Genomic DNA, 21,674 nt, shown 5'->3' with positions numbered 1-21,674 from the left:
TATATCGTCACAAAAAGCATGAATGTTATTTTGAAACACAAATGCCACGCCTATATCCGTGCACCTGTTGTTGAGAATGATGTTTGTAAACGTTTTCGTGTCGGACCATGTGAAAAAAAGAAAAAGCTGCGATCAACATGTATCACAATTATATCTTTGCTATCTTTATATTCTGTGGACAATAAAGTAATGGGCCTAATATGAACAAAAATTCAAATAAAAGATACTGCAAAACTTGCATTTGCAGTGTTAATCGACTACTGTTTCCGGGTCACGGGAGCATACAAGGTCAAACTGGTTCGGCTATGTGCGAATTATATAGTAATAAATACACCAAGAAATTTCTATGAGTTCTGATTAATCATTTTAAACAGTTATTTGTGCTAAATTTGGGTTTGTAAGACGAAATAGCTCCAACTTTTCCATTAATATTCAACAGCGAATGAATTTCATCAGGCAATCCCTGTCTGTGACATCACATCCGGTGACCTTTGCACTGACTAGAAAACAAGTTAGATTTCACGATCTTAATTTTTGTCTGTCTCTCGTCATACCAAACGGAAAATGATACATGGAACACTTGTAGAATGAGAAATTCACCCTGTTCGCCAGGTCTTACACAGAAGAGTTCTGTAATCCTTCTTCAGACCAAAAAAGCTGTATTTTATGTAGGAGTTTGGACAAAGCTCGCCATGTTTGTTTTTCGTATGTGTACCATGATCTGACACCGGATTTTTGAGGGTTTGTGCAAAAATTAATGAACCATAACACTTGAAATTTGCACTCATGAATGTTTATAAATCATGTATTTTATTCTGCTATTTTCATGACATGACACGTTTAAATAAACGTAAAAGTGCCATTTCAGTAAGACCTGTCATGACATCGAAAATATGATTTGTTTACGACGAATGTTTTTGATTATTTTTTTTTCAGAATTTATTATTAATTTGTCTTCGTGCAGATATTTGCCGATACAAATATACGAAATTAAAGTCAGATACTTATGAAATATCAGTAGTAAGAATATTGAAATTGGTTTGTGATAACTGGACAATTTATACGGTTCCTAATATAAAATGCATCCGGTTGTCAATCGAATAATTCAAGTAAATTCAGGAAATACTTTATTTATGTTTGTCTTGTAATTAATATCTGTACATTTGAAATTATCTGGATATTTTTCAATAATAATGTATATTTTTCTATCTAGTATTAATGAGCTGAATATCTGTTCTTCCTTATTTAGTGACACACCGACTGTTTGAAATCACCCACCCTCTTATCATTGCCTTATGCTGAAATTAATTCAGCAGGCTAAAGGTTAATTCAGCAGGCTAAAGGTTTATCAGGTGAATACATGTTTACACCATGCAATGAGAATGTATGAGGATAACAGTATAATTCTACATTCTCATATTTCATGGGTTTTTTAGCTTAAAAAATCCTATCCTTATAAAGGAAGATACCAAGGTTAATGACAAATGTATGACTTGGGTTTTACACCAGAAGACATACACACAAACACTTAGTTTTCTACATTGTGAACTTGACTCCGAGTTTGTTAGACATGCCACAAGAATTACCTAGTACTATATGCATGAAGGCCAGGCAAACATTTCATATCAAGTTTTTATTTTAGATATCTTTCATGGCAGCATATCTGATACACTAAAATATTTTCTTATGTTTGGATCGTCTTTGGGATAGAATTTATGACATGAAACCTATACAACATACTCAAATAAATCTTGGAGCTCTGTGGAGGACATAGATCTATTTGATATTTGAAAGGACATGCCTATTTATCTGCCTCATCCAGTTGCATTCAATCACATGTGTGAGTGCCACAGCGTTACTGGGATACTGAAAGGATTTCAAAACCATTATCAGATAGATATGGTATTTACAGCTGACTGAAGCAGATAGAAACCTGACTCACATGCGTTTGGCCAGAGTGGCAGTGTAATACAATGTTTTTCCTTAATCATCAATATTCAGGTTTTATTATTATCGCCTGTAAATAATCACATCAGGGCTAGGCACAACTGTGGCTGATAACGATAGCCATTAATGGGGTATGATGAAACACACTCACCCATACCACATGCATAACCACATTTGCAGATAAACTGCACATTCGTGCAAAATACATGAAAAAAATCCCAAAACATTCAAATGAAATACTTTCAAAATACCAAAGTACAAAAAATAAAGCTTTTAAAACATAAAATAAATCATAGCAATCTAAGATCTAAAATCCAACAACATAACAAGTAGTTTTTTTTCATATTGCAAACATGTATATATTTAAACATCCTTAATCAAATAGGTATCACCTGTCATTGCCTACACAGGCTACGCCACACTGCTGTGAATAAGGCACAAAATGGCTATGCCTTCCTCACTGCACCTGTCACATGTATTGCTGTGGTGAGCTTATGTAACATCTGACATACATGTGCAACTGCATTTTAAGCCGAATTATCTTTTACAAATGTCTGCTAAGTGGTGATATCATCATATATCATCTAAACTGGATCCAAGAGAATTAAATGTTATAGATATCTCAAGAAAACTAGAAAATGATGAGTTAGTGAGTTTCATTCTACGCTGCTTTTAGCAATACTCTAGCAACGTCATAGAAGGGACACAAGAAATGAACCTCATACTTTGTACCTATGTAGGGAATCAAAACTGGGTCTTTGGCAAGTGTTTGACCATGAGTTAGGTCACCACCCAAACTAGCAAATAACATAAACGATAATACTAATTAAATGACTAACAGCAAAAATAGCCTGAGGTGAAGTTTTCCAGCATCTATTTTAAAAAGGCAGTCCTATCCCATGGAAAATCAAGAACAGTAACAATAGAACCTTTGTCCTCTGTTTCTGTTCTAATGGTCCACCTACATGGCTCAATCAGCTCATCCCATCTTTGTCTCTGAGCCGGAAGAGGTGCATGAATCTTCACAGAGAGTGGTGCAGACATTTGAACCTTCCTTGATTAGGGAACTTTGTTAAAACGACAACCCTATTTGGGATTTGAGAGTATGTATCTAGACCTACCTCTCTTGCAAGAGGACAGACACCTCCTTTGTGAACTCACTGCCATGCTTGATGTACTTGCGTAGTTCCTCAAACCCGTCATGGCCCTGCAAAAAAAACATATGAGTCAGAAAAATCATTATTTTTTAATAAAACATTACATCAATGGATTCTAAAACACCTGATCGTCTCCTGCCACACCTGCTGTGTTTCCTAACATATAAAAGCAGTTTCATATATGCTATCTTCGGTGTATGAAATAGTGTCTGCCAAACGGCCCACTGCTTGCTAGTCACACGGTGGGCTTACAACTTTATTGTTTGCCAATACATTTTCCAAGGGTATATATGACCATGTCATTGACTATGGGAAATAGTTCGAAAATACTTTACAATTGTGGTAACTAGATGAATGTCTGTATAGGTCATGATCAAAGATCATTAACATTAAATGTAACTGGTCTAGAGAATGCTTTCAGCCAATGAATAATGTTGTTCTTTTTTGATGGCAGAGACACTTTTGCACAAATTTAAGTTAACCTAACTAACACTATATCTCAATTTCCTATATTTACCACAGGGCTAACAGGCTAACATTTCTTAGTTATCAGCCCTGCGGGCTTCCTTCCTTTCTGTAGGAGTTTCATACACTGCTGTCTGTTTAAGTTCATCTTTTGAAACTGCTTAACTGACAACAGGACGGTCATAGCAGGGTACATCTAAATGCATCAGTAGATCATGGGTTAGAATCTAAAATATCTGGATTCTCTACAGCGTACATGAGCATACGGCTTCATCAAGTGGTTACCACCTGGAACTTGTGTCATGTCACTCTATCCCAAGTCACTATTACAAGATCCTGTCATACCAGGACACAACCGTTTGTCTGTTGTTAATCACAACCCTCAACAATAACATCCACCTATTCAATGTCATGTTTTTGTCTTGACCAGACGATCTGGTGACTGAATAGCATCAACATAGTTTGTTTGTTGTCTAGATACCACTTCAGTAATAAACATCCCAGCTATTACTCCTAGGATGTCGATCTGTAAATATCCATATCTGGACCATATGATCTAGATATTAATAGCATGAACAGATCACAGTGGTACATTAAACAGTAATGATACAAGGTTAAACAAAAAGACCAGAGGCCCAGATAAGCTGTACATCTGGGAAAAAAAATCCATAGAAAATTTGATATTACAATTTGAAAAATAATTGTTGCCTACCAATTATATAATGATTATTTAGAAAGTTGTTATTGCAAATGATGTAATCCCATGCTTAACATATCAAAGGCAAGAGTCTTTTTCCAACCATAACGAATACACGAGTGTGAAACAAGGAACCGATACCCACTTCATATATTTTCTTTCAGAAGTAATAACTTGTCATTATCTATCTGTCCCAGGAAGAAAACCTGTCTTTTAAGACAAGTCCCTTTAGCTAGCTCCTTGAATGAGACAAAAGATTTACATTTACAATTTTGTCAGTTTCACCTTCTTCCAGTTTGTAGCAAACATTCAGCATTGAGACCTAGTTCAGGTCTACAGTCTTCAAATGCCACAAGATTATGTTGCCCTGCATCACTGCATTTGTCCTTGTCCTTGGCAAACATTTAGTTGTCTTAAGACTGCACTAAAGATCCCTTAAACACAGCCACACTAAACCAGATATTGATACATTCAGTTCAAGCATTGACTGTTATGTGATGCAGCAATTCCCTTTGATTTTCCCCATTAATTGATGAGTCCAAACACTACTTCAACCCGTGAAGGTCCCGGGGTAGAATAGGCCCTCAGCAACCCATGCTTGCCATAAAAGGTGACTATGCTTGTTGTAAGAGGCGACTAATGGGATCGGGTGGTCAGACTAGCTGACTTGGTTGCCACATGTCATCGGTTCCCAATTGTGCAGATCGATGCTCATGTTGTTGATCACTGGATTGTCTGGTCCAGACTCGATTATTTACAGACCGTCGCCATATAGCTGTAATATTGCTAAGTGCAACGTAAAACTAAACTCACTCACTCACTCACTCCAAACACTATTTCTCATACCAGTAACAAATCGACTTCTGTCATTATAAGACTCCCATACACAACAGTTTAGGCATTTAAGTAGTAAAAATCCCACAAGCAAACACTGGAGGTCTTCTACGAGCACTGCTCAGATTTGTTAATCTCCTTAAACTTCAAAGGTGTCAAATTTCATATATTATGAGTATGGTAAATACTACCTTTTTCACAATGATTTATCAGCATGTACACAGACTGGAAGTCAACATTAAGATACATGGAAGACAGGCTTATGTCCTGATACACCGCACTGCTGTGTGGAGAACCTACAGGTGACCCTTCTTATGTCTCCTGTTTACAACACTCCAGGACAGGATATCAAGTTTATGTGCCTCCTCTGTCAAAACCAGCCATAATGATACCTGGCATGCAGACACATTTATACACTCGACTGTCTGAACACGGACAATATGAACATATATCACAATGCCAGGATGAGCAGATGAAATATAAATATTACGCTACTTAACTAAGCCTTCTATGTCCACCGCAACTGGTGGCTATTTGGGGGCTGTTGGTAATGCATACAACATAATAGATACCTGGGTCTAGATTTACTACCCAGGGCCACATTTCACAAAGCGATTGCAAAGTTACAACTGTCTTTAGTTTACATTAAAATATGGGAGTTATGATCACTCATCACTATGATCATTTTGAGAAAAAGAAGCCATAGCTGGACAATTGCTAAGGACCTGTTCCGAGATTTCAAGCTTTCCTAGAGCTAAGTTACTCATAAGTTAATGTTAAGGTATGGCACTTACGACTATCTTAACGCCCTGATCATGAATTGTCTTGGCAGAAGCTAGACACATATGCACAGTCATGTGGCCATGGAGACACTGTAGGTGAATGATGCTTTGTCTGTCCTGAATCATACTGTTAATATCTTACAGACTAATGTTGACATATTTGAGACACAAACCCACTCATTTCAACAAGTTGGTATGAGATGCTCTTTAGTAGACAAGCCTACATGTGTAATGTAGATGAAGGGTTCACTAGATCAGAAACTATCACTTCACTATAGTGAATGTGATGTCATTGTTATTGTAGTATCAAACACACAATTACTCCTCAGACTTGATGTGCTTTAGGGCAGTAACTCCACATGCTTTAATGTTGTTATTAAGGTTTGGTTTTGTTTGTTGTTTTACTCTGTATTCTAGCTACATGGCGGAAATTATTTAAACTATAAATAACTGAGTCCAAACCAAACGTTCCAGTGATCAACAGCATGAACATCAAGCTACACAAAGGGATATGATGACATGTGTCAACCAAGTCTGCGAGTCAGACAACCAGTTCCCAGCAACTGCCTCTTACAAGTATGGGTTGCTGATGACCAATTCTAACTCGGATCTTCACAGGTCTCATTGATTTAGGTACCATGTGAACAGAATGCTATTATTTTTACTATCAGTGATAATATTCAAACCTGTACGTGTCTTCCAAGGTGCCATCAAAGACTGCTACACCACATAGAGCCATGTAGTACACCCACTGTATCCCTCCTCTTAATCCATTAGGTAATGTCCACCCAATTAAGTTCTTACACTAGTCTACTTATAACAATCTGTATTCACTGTCTGACAGTAATTATTCCCCAAGGCCATGCAACAATGTAAATTATCTTGTAGATTCAACACTACAAGGCCCTAGGGAGAAACAGTCTCTGCTACAACCAGTCTGGCCTGACCTCACTGCCCGACTATATCAACCCTGCTGGCTGCACACAGACTAGATTAACTAATAGTCTCTGAATATATATCATATTAATGGTAACAAATACACCCATTTAAATTAAACGGGAGCCCCAGGGAGTAGCAAGATTAACCTGAGGAAATCTAGACTTGCTTCATTTAAGACTTTAGCACTGCAGGGAGGGATGGGCAGTAGGGCAATAATGCAGTTCAGAGGCTGTGAGACTCTCCAATACAGTTAACTCAGTAGAAAGGTTTCAGCATTATATTACATGTTTGAGTGGCAGAGCTGGAAAATATTCAGAGCAAGAGAATATAAGTGAACAGCAATTATCACAGTCATATCACCAATTTTCAGCCACAACACAGTTATTGAGCGATGGTGTTGATATACATGTAACGTATGATATGCAACACCACGTCTTCGAAACAAACAGATCCCTAATGTTTCTCTTCCTGCACGTAATCAGCTTTCAAATGAATGTTAGTCCTGATACTTGGTTGTATCATATTCTTCATCTTTTGTTGCTATCTGCATTGTCTCGGTGTGTATTACACATATCAATAATGGTATTATGGTTATGTATTATTTCCTTATTCACATTTACTTACAAACTTATTACACTGCCCAGTGTGTAATAAAATATTATCATTGTCCTGAAAACATTACAACATGAAGTGAGTATTGAATAACATGTCTGTAGTTAACACCTATGATCCATCTTGGTCATCTGCATATATCTAAAGGGAATATTTACAAAGTTTGTGACGTGAGCTATCTCCATCTTACATCTGTCATGAAACATTACGATTAATCTGATTTTACTATTAAAGTCTCAAATCATCACTGTCATGATCAAGGCATTCAAATCAGAAAGTGGCTCAGATATTTCTTTAACTTGAGGTAAGCATTCATATTAGAAAGTGGCTCAAATATTCTGCTTTTTCTGTGTTTGAGAGTTAGTAACTTTGATGCAGACGAACTTCCCGTTCATGCAAATAACAATTTTATATTTCAACTAAAGCTGAAATAATTTCAGTTTTCAGATTGATCGATTTTGAGAAAGTAATTGCAGTGTCAAATTCATATAATGTTATCCGAAAGATGCCTAAAACTTACTTTATCAATAAAGTATTTTTAATCATGAAGAAAATGTTGTCACAGTACATGTTAGTCTGTCGTACAGACCCTGAAGTAAATATATCCAAGAAAGCCAACGCAAGTCTAGAAAATGTGGCAAGTCTAGATTTCCTTAGTTGAAAATGAAGAAAGTGTCAGGGCTCCATTTCATTATATTTCTTTTCACTATGAACGTTTTCTTCAGTAAGATTTTCTTCAGTTCATTTTCAGAGACTAGTCGTTAGTATATACATATGTCAGTTCGTTTTATGTATAACCGAACCTACTTTTGACATTAACTCTACTTTTCATTTCGGCTGTCAGTCGGTTTTCACTTAATTTTTAGATTAAGCAAATTCAGCGGCAGAAAAGTGGCAAATTCTGCACAGATTCTGCAAGAAAATGCGTTTCCAGACGTTTTTTCTGCACGGAAAGGTAAATTCCGTGATCTGCAACCGCAGAATTGCGGAATCCAAGTGGGACTGATATCAGAAAGAGGCTCAAATATTCTGCTAATTTGAAGTAGACAGTCATATCAGAAAGTGGTTCAAATATTCAGCTATTTTAAGGTGGTCATTCAAAAGTGCCTAAAATATCCGCTAACTTGAGGTAGGCAGTAATATCAGAAAGTGGCTCCAATGACATAGACAAGAAGGCATCCTGTGACATCCCAGACTTACTTCATCAGTGAAAGTGGTGCCATGCACACTCTAACAAAATTACTTGCACTTTAAATATCAGTTTCAAGTTTTCTTTACACATACAGGTAGTGAAGCCATGACAAGATACAATTCCCGTAAGTGCATGGCAGTGTTGTGTTCCTGGACGAGCCAATCCCACTGACACCCAAATTACAGCAATGTTATTAAACTGATGCATGACGTTGTACTGCCTATCCCTGGACTGTATCCATCATCTTTCAGAAAGGCAACACAAATTGTTTATTTGCGTCGGAGGCCAAACTGCAGCCCTGCACGTCAAATCAGCAGTTGTGTCAGCTACTCGCAATGTACACAAACTGCAACGACAGCAGAGTTGACAAACACGACAATGTCACTGGTGCAAGGGCACAGTAAGCCCATATCCAACCACTGACTTGAGAAATGTGCACAAGGATTAAATCTCAGTCCCACAACTTTTTCTCAAACGCAACATTTGGCAAGCTTTACTCTGGCGAATGAGTACTTTCCAAAGCATTTCGACAGGTTAATTCCTCAGACATGACAAGCATAGGGACTGGTAGTTTAACAATCAAATTTAGATAATCGAAAAGTAAATGACTGATAGGCAAAAAGCTGCAGATTGAAGTACAGAGTTTCAGCATCAAGACTCCGGATCAGTTTTCAATGCATCTGGTTGAGTTTGGAAGGGTGTTGAGAACATCCACATGGAGGTTGTGGAGTCCCCAACATCAGTATTTTACAGTAGCTGGTCTGAGGTAACATTCAATATACAGATCTGCCAGGGCTCTCCAATAAGCGATACTTGCCGTTCATCACTGTCGTGATGAGGACAACACAAGGTCTGGCTGCCGTTACAAATCTGAGGCCATGAAGTGCCGACAGAGTTTTCAGGGTGGTGGGTTAGCCCAGTGGTCAAAGCGTTTGCTGGTCTTCCTGTTTCGTTCCCAGCATGGGTACTGTGTATGAAGCCCATTTCTGGTGTCCCCTAATATTGCTGGTATATTGCTAAAAGTTTTGTAAAACTTAAAACTGTATGACCGGGTAGGTGCCTTACTGAGTATGTTTGTTATGATAGATATGTCAACCCACACCACAGCTTGGTGAATACATGGGTTAGGAGTGAGTGAGTGAGGGTTGGCTATGGTGGTCTATTTTGTTGGTATGAGTAAGTAGGACAATTGATTGAGTAAGTTTAGTATTATGCCGCACTCAGCAATATTCCAGCTATATGGTGACAGCCAGAAAATAATTGAGTCTTGACCAGACAATCCAGTGATCAACAGCATGAGCATCAATCTGCATAACTGGGAACCAATAACATGTTCCTACCAAGTCAGTGATCAGCCTGACCACCCGATCCAGTTAGTCGCCTCTTACAACAAGCACATTCGCTTGACCTATTCTACCTCTGACTATTGAGTGTGCAGAGGGTAGTTACCAGTAGTGGGATCCTAGTAGGGTTTATACCACCTCCAAAGATACAGCTATTTTGAAGTTGGGAATACAAACACTGGGCTTCAAAAACGAGGGGCACTAAACTCAATCCTATGTTACGACTACGCATATGCAACTTTTACTGAATTTTCCTGTTAGTGAGTGAGTAAGTGTGTGGGTGAGTATATTTTTATGCTGCTTTTAGCAATATTCCAGCAATATCTCTGCGGGGACACTACAAATGGGCTTCACACATTGTACCCATGTGGAAAATCGAACCCGGGCCTTTGGTGTGACAAGCAAATACTTTTGACACTAAGCTCCACCACCACCCTGTGTTAATACTAACTACTCCACACTATCGTGTTTCTTACAGGATCCCAAACACACACAGTTCACTACACTCAGATCCACACTGGATCACTTTCCATATATTTTCCTACCAATTTCACATGCCTTGATTACAGAGATGATCCCCACATACAATATTTCATAAATATTACTCACAGCAGAAAATGATCATGCAATACATTCCAATATATGTACAAACACATTCTAACTGATTTGTCAGCTCAAGCAATATGATGTCACAATGCTCCATTGTTGTTAAAAATACATTATGACATAATCATTCTTCATGACATAATAAACTGATATTTACATCATATGAACAATAGGCTCTGTTGAGCTGACATTCCATGCATTTCTATGACAATGAATAATTTACAGAATAACCTACTTGAAACTCAGAATGACTTACTAGAACTTCAGAATAACCTATTGGAAACTCGTGAAACAGACTATCTTCTCCTTCATGACAGTCAAAATCCCTCTCATATGTCACAAGACTAATACAATTCACTTACATAGACCGATAATCTGTAATTTCGCAGTCTCTTGAGGAACTTGTACAATGAATTATCAGTCTTATTTGTAATTTTCCTAAGAGTCATCAAGAAGTCAATGTGCAGGCCCAAAGAATTTTCAAACAAAATTTGCCATCTTATCAACTAAGATACTCACCAAATCAAATGATGTATGATCGATAATTGTGCTCTTTCTTCTGCTCCCAAAATGCTTCATCATTCAAAGTTTGGACTGCATCTACTCAACACTTCTAATTATGGAAGCAGATTTGAAACGCAGCATGACATAAGTAGTTGTTGACGTCAACTGCAGTTGACAAAATCACAAACATAGCTGCTCTCAGTCTCAGTCAAAATATTGACATGCTTGTCCGATGAAATTTCATATTTCCTCTAATGTTGCACAAATCCACATTCCGATACTTCTTTGTTTGGTATCCAGATGAATATATCCGCTACAACTGCGACAACAGGCTGAATAGCAAGGTACATGAAGGAGATTTAACTACACGAAAGTAACTACCACTTAGATAGACTCATCGCCAACCTCTACCCAGCAACATACTCAACAAACAATATTATTGAACTGGTCATGTATGTAATGCCACCTAAAATGTTTTCTTTAACGATCATTTCAGATGTCTTCAAACATACGCATCACTTAAATGTGTTTACTGTGATAAGAAAAGACAGCGTGATTGTTCAAGCACAGAACTGAAATCAATGACTCCATCAAACTTTAATTAAGTATCTAGACATATCTGACATATCAACTATCATTACGTTAATGAAAATCAATGAAACAAAATTCTACATAACATATGTAGGGTATACTACCAACATAAAAAGCTCAAGGATCCCATGTATTTTCATTCTGATTTCACCAAAATATTGGTCATCTGAAACTGGAAAATTTACGGCCTGAATAATCTATTTCTGAAAATGATACATACTTGACCGCTCAACAATAAAATGGACAAAATACCTAAGAAAACACAACTTCACTTTTCCACAAATTCACTCTCTGGCAAATCCCATTTCTGAATATATTCATCCATAACACAAAAATTCACCTTGAGAATACTTGAATAAACAGTGTCGGTGTTGGGAATAAATACCTCCACACTCCTACAGATTCACAATCACGACTTTCTCCTCAAGGTACAACACAGATACTGCCACCGACTCAAGCTGCGTCCTAACATCCCACACAGGTAACAAAGCCAATCTACTGCTCATGTAAACAGTTGTCTGTGGGGACCCGGACAGGTAAATATACACATCCCCATCATCAGCTGTCTGATAGGCTATTAACTGCAGATGGGTCGGGAAGCGGAAGGCGGTACACCGAAGGGAATGTCCATCTCGCTAACTATGACTATCTCAGACCTTTCAAGTGCACAACTTGTCGAATATGGCTGATCGGTGTCAGCGAGAAATGTGCTCTGTGGAGAATTTAGATCGAGTGTGTTGGTCTTTATAGCAACCTGTGATTAAGAGGGCTGGCTAGGATAAAATATTTATTGGAAACACTCCACAACTGAATAACACTTACTTTCATCACAATCAATTTTCATGAAATCTAATTTATGAATATCTTCATCAATCCTGATGGAATTTGATTCCAGTTGCTACGTGATGAAGTCAGCCTGTGATTCTGGGTGCAGACTCGGATAAAATGTGGGTTTCATTGATTATAAAATACCTTCCTGGTAAAGCTGTTCAGATGGGGAACATACTAGTCTCAGTACAGGGGGAGAGTTTTCATTAGTGACGGACAGTCTATTTGAGGCAAGTCTGGTGATGTGGCTGTACAAATATACCTCATCACAATGGGCATGATGAAAGCTTGCGTGGAATCTGGTAGTTCCAGTTTTTCTACATATGTTCATTATATACATATATACAATGAACTCAATGAATCATGTAGAAAATGTTCTAAATACTTCAAATTAAATTTTACATTTAAACTTTGGGGACAAATACACAAAACTTTCTCAGGCTAATAACTACACTTGAATGAAGAATTGTGATACTGTGTTAGATACATGAACATATTTTACACTGACGCAGGGCAATAAGAATGATAATCTACAGAATTCCATCTAGGTATTTAGTGTATGTTTAGCACTTTTGATTGTTTGTTCATGATCTGAATTGAAAAGAGGAAAGGTGTCAAAAGGTTTCATAAGCAAACAATGCTGCATCACAATAGATCACTCAACAAAACCCTTTCAAAGAAACAAAATCATCTTCAAAACCCAATCCCTTTTGGGAAAAAACCAACACAACTATTTTCCTTACTTATGTTCCTAAAACATTACCTTACAAAAACAAAACAAAGCTGAGTGCCTGTCCTTGCCTAATATTTGTTCTGAGGAATACAGTTTTTACTGGAACATGTAGACATATTTTTTGTGTCAAGTTGGGGAGTGCTACAGTGACGTTAGTAACTTGAAATGATGAGGTGTGTCTTACGTGAGATGGTTGGCTCATGATGGCAAACAAAGGAGTTGGGCTATGTACAGGTACTTTAATTCTGCAACAGGAGCCGGTATTCTGACGTGAATGGTCGATTGTCACTGCCTAGCTACTTAGAGGTATACAGACACGTTTTCCCTAGACCTGAAAATTTAGGAGTCATCATGACTCCCTGCTGTCATGATAGAGAGTAAGCGACATTGTGGAGTCATCTTCAGTATGGAACTTTCATCAAGATATCACCTATGATTGTTTAATAACGATGAAAAAACTCGAGGTACAGCAGGCCAGGTATTTAATCAGCACTGAGTAGTTAACTGTAGTTTTAAACAACAGCAAATTACAAGCTTTGACTATCTGAACATAGGGCACAGTAGCATTATGTCAATAATGATGGAAGCTTCTAAATTCACTGCGTACTGGGGATAATTTGTGCGTCAAATATGCAGTTGTCTTGTTTCAGGGCAAACACTGGGTATAGCTAATTTCAATTGTGTAAAATAATTAGATTCTAGAAAACTAAATGAACTCATAAGAATATCAGAATCAGCTAGATAATTGACATTGTTCAGGTATATACACTCTGTGACTTAAGACACTGGTTAATAAAGCTACAGTCTACTAAATTTCAGTTTGGGCACATAAGCTCAGCTGGTATTTGTCCACAAAATAACACTGAATTCAGACCAAGATGGCGTTGTTGGTCTAACAAGTGTTTGCTACAGGCAGTACAAGTAAGCTTCTCCTAAACAGTTCTTAAAGCATATATATTTAGTTAATATTTTGGGTTTGTTTCATATCAACTCTACACTGTTACAGCTTATACTTCACATAAACAGGTCTAAAAATACATATTTACTGGCTGGTGTATATTTTGGGTTTATTATGTAGAGAATTGTGGAACATCTGAGAATTAAAATACAAGTATAAAAATATATAAATGAAAAAATATCAAGACTTATTTTAACCGCAAAACCTACTTCAAAGGGACAAATATTTCCTACTTCACATAATCATCACTAGGAAACAGCTGCATGTACACAACGACGACTTCAATGACAAGGATCTTCATCTTAACATTGTGACTACATGAACCACACAGGAGGAAACAGTGGCATATCCTCAACACAGGACACACTTCCACTTCCATCATGTCGACTACATCAACAGAACCATAAACAATCAACAAACATACATCATCATACACACCACTTCACTCTACCTGCACCAAATTACCACTTGTATTTTCCTTACAAAAAGACTTCAGGTATTACGTTTCATCCTCCAGACTGAGATGACAAAATCACCTACAACCAACAACTGTCATCATATGCATTTCACTCCGCACTCGCAGAATTACCAGTTGTAATTTTCTTACATAAAGATTTCAGGTATTACTTTTGTCCTCCAGACCACATCAACAAAATCACAAGCAACCAACACCTGTTATTCTATGACACCTCACTGTGCACCTACAGAATTACCAGTTGTTATTTTAATTACACAAAGATTTCAATAATTACAATTTGACCTCACAGACATAGCAGAATTACCAGTTGTTACTTCCATAGCACAATAATTTCAGATATTTGTCTTCCGTCTCCAAACCACACCAACAGAATGATAACAAGCCATGAACTGTGATCATAAACAGCACTACACTGTAACTAAGTACCACATGTATCTACTCTCCTCAAGGAGTTCAAACGTATACTTCCTCCTCCAGACCCAAAACTGACCAAGCAATAAACTGTCAGCCTCATCACAAAAATAAAACTTTACCAACGTTGAACTTCAACATGCAACATCCATGGGTTGGCTTCTACACAATGAAGCACGTGTATCACAGGAACACCCCAGGTCCAAGGAGCATGTCACAGCTGAATGTGCTCAGTGACTGGACTGTCAAGCTGCCCTAGGGTTGTAATGAACTGACTGATAATCTTATTACATATGTAACCCCCTGGGTGCACTCTGGTAATTAAGTCATTCATCAAAGCTGATGACGGTGAATACTTGTAAGTTTAGCTTATTCTATACCACTCAACTTTTGATAGGGATCACTATTCCAACTATTTCATATGGGCCTGAACTGGATTATTGTTTGGATAGGTTGTCATTCAAATAGTATGTAACTGATGTGTATTTTAGTTTGATATGAAGTTACAATGAACATGATAAAGGACCCAAATCATTTTACACTTATACCTTTCAACAAGGTGACTATTGTGGTCGAAGGAACTTTTGCGATATGAATAGACTGTGGCATGCTTCTACTGCAATGTTGATGAACCACTGCAGGCTACTGAGCCACTGTCCACCAAATTCTTTTACAAGACTAGTTAAACATTATAATGTTGTTTATTCCTGTCTGTTCATCATTGGACAAGGAGTCATGATGATTTGACGGACATGATTCAGTATTTAACAAATCCACAAGTCAACACATTCACAGAGGATTTAAGACTGTTTATTACAAAACTCTAGTTTGCAGACCTTTTGATCTCCACAACTTTGTATGTAAACTAACATAAAAATTAAACAATAAACACTGGCTCAGTGACTCTGACACATATTTGACAAATGTTCATCTTTCAGTTTCACAGAAGGCTCACAATCAATCAATCAATAGTTCAATACATCGTTACACCCTTCAGTCCCATTATCACCTACCAATCCAAACCAAACTTAAACTTTTTTTAGTTAAAGATAACTACTAAGGCCTCTACAATGTATTTTTTCCCCATTTTACACTTTCACTATCTTAAGACTCCCCAAACAGGTGCACAGAATACATTTATCCTTGCTAAACAGTTTGCAGAATTTTAAAACAGGAAGAAGTATTTAAGAATCCTCAACAAAACCTGAGTTAAATTGTATATATTAATATGCGACATCTTTCAAGACAAATTTACTGGTTCAAATAAAGTGTGGAATCACTGATGCCAAACTACTAATACAACATCACGAACCACTCTATTCTTTCACAGTACTGCACAGTACATCGAAACAATGTTACGTTCTCAAATGTTTTAATGGCATATTTTGGTGAATCCCATGGTTAATCCCAAGTGTGAGCTGGGACAACTTGTGAATGGAAACTTTGTGGTAACAGAATCCTGTTCAGTGTTTGGTCACAGCTATATGAGAGGTATTTTCAGTATGCAATCTAAGAAGTAATATTTCCTAAATGAAACTCATTTTTCAGACATGCACTTCATCAAATCTAGAGTTCTACACACCTAGTTACTCTTTCTTAGTGGTTAGCAGCATTTGAAATTCAACATAACTAGTCTAGTGTAAAAAATAGAAACAATTGTAAACCAAAAGTCACTGTGTTCTGTAATCTGATTGGTTGAAAAACATGATCAAATAGTATTAGATTCCCGGAAACTGCAAGACTATTCACTGCATATTTACCTCACAAACAATTGTTTTGTTGAGTCATCAACAGTGCTGACGTCATTCAAATTATATTGTGACGTAAAGTCAGAATGAAGTCACAAATGAGCAACCATGGGAACCAGTTGAAACGGCTTGCTGATGACACTTCACTGCTGTACCCGTACTCGATGTAAACGAGTGCAGACAGTAAAACCCTTTGGTTTACTTTTGTGTTTACAATGTCGATAAACATAATGTGTTGGCCAATTTCCGGGTGTTATTGAGTATTTGAAGCATGGGAATGTTTCATTTGAAACCTCCGGCTAATGTTTATCTCCTAATTGGAACTGGTTCAAAGTCATTGCCATCATATGCTTTAAATGCATGGACAACCTGATCATCAGCTTTCAGCTTGTCCTCAGTTCAGTAGTCTCAGGACAGTGGATGTCATTGTCTATGGTGCCAAAATGCAATCACTACTGACCATATTCTTGAAAATCTAGATTTAAACTTGAGTGAAATTACTCTTCCACACTGTACACATCTATGCATGACCATACAGAAAAAAATTATCAAGGTGTTTAAAGAACAATGCTGTGACGTCACAGCTAGGGGAGATAACAATGTCACTGTTTAGGCATACCAATGACTTAGCTTATTCAGAAACATTTTGATCTCTTTCAAATCTGTCTGTATCTGTAGGAAAGTGTCGAGTCTCAGGATTGTGGATTAGCATAAAGTTTGAAGAATGATGGTGGTTCATCTCTGTTTATGGATAATATGAATGATTCCTTTTCGACTCTTGAGGTGACTCCAAGACCTTTTCCCTTATAATGCCACCATTTCACAGCAAGGTCAAGCTGAAGCTTACCAATAATCCATAACATACATGGGTGTACATCAACATGATACAGGCCATAGGTCATCACCTCTCAGGTAAATGTAGGACTATTGTTATGTCAGCTGACATAGACAGTGACAGGTAATATAGGCTGGTATCTCACTTCCTTGTCCAATACTATCGATCATGTTTCACTGGTGAGGCTGGGGTCAAGGCGGTTGTTCGAACTGCTTAGAGACTAGACTAATGGTTACTCCATAAAAATACCTCTTTCCGAAGTATTTTTATGTCACATATTTTTATTCACGTATGTCATTTAATTTTTGACTATACAGCCAGACCGATTTTATTTCTTGTTTTACAGAGTCGTTTTACAGAATATTAAAAGAAAGAATATAAAGTAGTTGATATTCTTAAAGTGTGTCATCTATTCATTGCGGAGTTTTGTCCTTAGAAAACCTAAAGGCAGGAAAACCTTTCATTTTGATATTACTAATAAAGTAGTATTCCCTCAAAATACTATTTGGTTTCTGGCAAGTTACAAGGTGTATATGGGACAATTTAAAAAACATTTTCTTGTAAGTTCGTATTTTGGGCCAATACAAACTTTAGAATTTTTTTTGTTTGAGCCAGGAAAATAATTTTATATAGTTTTTCTTGTCCTTGAAAAAATGTGATCAGCAGATCCGACTAAAGCACAAATAAAATTGGTTTGAGCTCATCCTTCTTCCTCGATTTACCTTGATCTGAACTTGCAGAGTCTTAAATCAAATGTGGACTCATCATGTGTAGATGTGTGGTCAGTTAACAGAAGACTGTAGCACTAAGATTTGGTAAGGAGATCACTACTGAAAGGCTACGTAAAGAGCTGGAGTTGTAACAGTCATAGCTGTGAAAGGACAGTTGTGTACAAGGTAACTCCTAGCATCAGCATTGTGGAAAGGAACTGCTATGCACAAAGATACTGACACCACTATTGTACCCGGTATGTCTGTTAAAGTGTTGCAGTTGACACTTAGCGATGTGAAGGTAACACGTGGAACGTAACTGTCCTGTACAAAGCAACTGTAGAATGATTGAGTTTGGTTATACACCACTATTAACAATATTCCAACAATATCACGGCTTGGATACCAGTCATGGGCTTCAGTGTACATATGTTGGGATTCAAACCCGGGTCTTCGGCACGATGAGCGAATGCTTTAACCACAAGGCTACCTCAGTACCCAGCAACTGCTCAGGTAGACTATTGTAAGTCTGTTAAAATGTCACCAGAGCACAAAGATCGTATGGTGGGAAGAGTTATGACTATCGTAAGTATCAAGAACTGCCAGGCTGTGACTACAGGCAGTAAGATCACTTCATGGAAGTGGGTCATGGTGACCTTTGATAGCAGTAATGAGGAAGATAACACAGACATGTAAACAATCAGCAATAAAATTAACAGAAGACTATGTACTGGTGTGTTATTGCTGAAAACAACACCATTCTGTCTGTAACCTTGAGCTAATAAATATTCTAATCCCCAGATCTTCACAGGTTGACGAAGCAAAGAATACAGAGGGACCAAGTGCTTACCTCTAGACTGCCATACGTTTAACTCATCAATGTTTGACACAAAGGTGTTTGACTCTAGAACAATGCTCATGATGTTGATCACTGGATTTTCTGGTCAAGACTCAATCTTTTTCAGATTTCACAGTAAACTCAACAAAGTGTCTGCAATATGAATACACCATACTGGAAAACATTTCAATAATTTATAATATACACTTTTTGACGTCTCATGGCCTGTAATACATCATAAACTTTCATTTTCCCAAAATTCATAAAAAAAAAATTACTAGAAAATATTCCTGTCATTCCATAGACAATACCTTGGCAAGAGAATGCAGCCATACAAACTTTTGTAAAATCAATGAATTTGTTTTGGAATGAAATTGACAATTACTTTCTGTGCTGCTGTGACAGATCGGTTAAACAAATCATGTACCTAGGTCACAGTGACCTGCCCAGCTTGGCAAGTGCAGTCTTCAAATAGTTGGGGTTTGGGAATGCGCCTTCATCATTGCCTCATCAAACAGAGTGAAGGAGAAACGGAGGCATCAACATTCCTGGGACACATCTACCAATGTAATGAAATTTTACTCAAGGTTAGAAATAACAATTGTTTTGAAGAAAAGAAAATCACGTTGCCAATTTGTAATAGTAATGTGTAAGATGAATATTTCAACAGTGGTGTTGTTTGTCTTTTTCTTTTCTCTAAAATTTTTGAAACAAGATGGTGTTGACAACAATCAATGTAGCCAATATATAACAAATAGACAATAAATCAATTAAAGACTTAAAACACAGGAAAATGGGATTTCTTCAGAGGACCAGTGAAGCGATTTGAAATTGGGTTCAATGTTGCATTCAAGAATGTTTGTGATATGTCCATGCACGTGTATGACCTCACTAATCAAGACTCATTTATGTACAATTACACTGTCACCTCACTAAAATACCATGGCACAGTTCAACATGAGCACCCTGCTCAGACAGAGCCTACAGAATGGAAGTCCTTCTTCGATCTCGATACCAAGCGAAGGGTAGGGTATTATACTAACAGCTAGTCTCTGAAATGAACATATTTTACTGAAAAAACGTTCATAGTGAAAAAAAAGAATATATAGAAATGGAGCCCTGAGTCTTTCTTCATTCCTGAAGCTACAGAAATCTACATTGCCACATTTTCTAGACATGCGTGGGCTTTCTTGGATACATATACTTCAGGGTCTGTACGACAGACTAGGTAGGCTAACAAGCACCACTTTTTAACGTGCTATCAGCCTATGGTATGAGGAAGTCAGTAAGTTTCAAATGTTTAAAAAATAAGAAACTACAGTTTATATACTGCCTAAGGTATAATGAGGTTGAGACAGACATCAGTGAAGAGGTATATTTTAGTAAACAACTCATTTGTTACCTCAGTAAGTTTGTTTGCTAGTCTCATTTTACCATTACATTCCTACTTTGGTTCATGTTGACTTCAGGAAAACTTCAGACATAAACCAACTAAATTTAACTAACGTTCAGTTATTTAAAAATAAACTTCAGCTTGAAAAGAAACCTTGTGCTATAAATGCAGCAAAATTATTACTTGAAAAACAACCTGTCTGCTGGCATGCATACTACGATAAAGAACTTTACCTTGAGAACGTCTGATGATGGGCCAGTTGTAAACTACAGTCAGTTCCCTATATTGGTCTAAATGTTACACAAATCCTTTCTGAACAAAATTAGCAGCCCACCACAAAATGCTGCTTGGAGAGTGAAGAATACTAACATGGCTAAATGTATTTATAACACATTAGGTCTCCATCAGTATAACATGGCCACTAGATGATCAGTTCTCAATGGAAGCTGCTGCTACACATTACATCACCAGAGAGGAGGAAGCACCAACTGTGTTATTGCAGCCCTGCTGGTGTGAACAGGACTAAACATACAGGCGCCTTCATAATGCTGAGTAAGCAAATCAGACAAAGACTTAGTCCTTGAATATATATAATTTCAATGATAAGGACCCATTTAAATTGAAAAGGACCCTTATCAGTTGGGAGATTCTGAAGAAATCTTGGCTTGCTTCATCTAGGACTTCATGCAGGAGAGAGGACTAGGCAACAGGGACAATGACTGGGAGACAAACTACAGTCAGGTCTCATCAATCAGACTTCCGTTTATCCGACAATCGACACTTTTGTTAGTAACAAATTGAATAAACGTAACTTATTCTCATGTATTTAGTCCGACATCCTCATTAATCCAACAGTTTGCTGTGCACCGGACAGTGTCGGATTAACAAGACTTGACTGTATACGAATATCTATATCATACTCTACGTCTAAGGGATTCCATGGACTAACGCTTAATGTCCGACTATATATACGTTTGACAGAAACAATAATTCCTTTTATATAGAAAAGGATTTGGTTGGTTGGTTAGTGACATACTCAGCAGTATTATAGCTATATGGCAGGGGTCTGTAAA

General features: G+C 37.3%; 1 protein-coding gene across 2 annotated transcripts in view; it reads right to left on the bottom strand.

The window, feature by feature from the left end:
- The window catches only part of LOC137256183 (nostrin-like), a 94,440-nt gene that overhangs the window by 22,544 nt on the left and 50,222 nt on the right, over nt 1–21,674 (bottom strand). For both annotated transcript variants that reach the window (XM_067793895.1, XM_067793893.1), the window contains one exon: nt 3,069–3,154. In XM_067793895.1, coding sequence (XP_067649996.1) covers nt 3,069–3,154 — 86 coding nt within the window. The remainder of the gene's footprint in view (nt 1–3,068; nt 3,155–21,674) is intronic.

Source organism: Haliotis asinina, chromosome 11 (genome assembly GCF_037392515.1).
Source record: "Haliotis asinina isolate JCU_RB_2024 chromosome 11, JCU_Hal_asi_v2, whole genome shotgun sequence".
In the NCBI taxonomy this organism is placed as follows: Eukaryota; Metazoa; Mollusca; class Gastropoda; order Lepetellida; family Haliotidae; genus Haliotis; species Haliotis asinina.
This window is presented reverse-complemented; position numbering and strand designations above follow the sequence as displayed.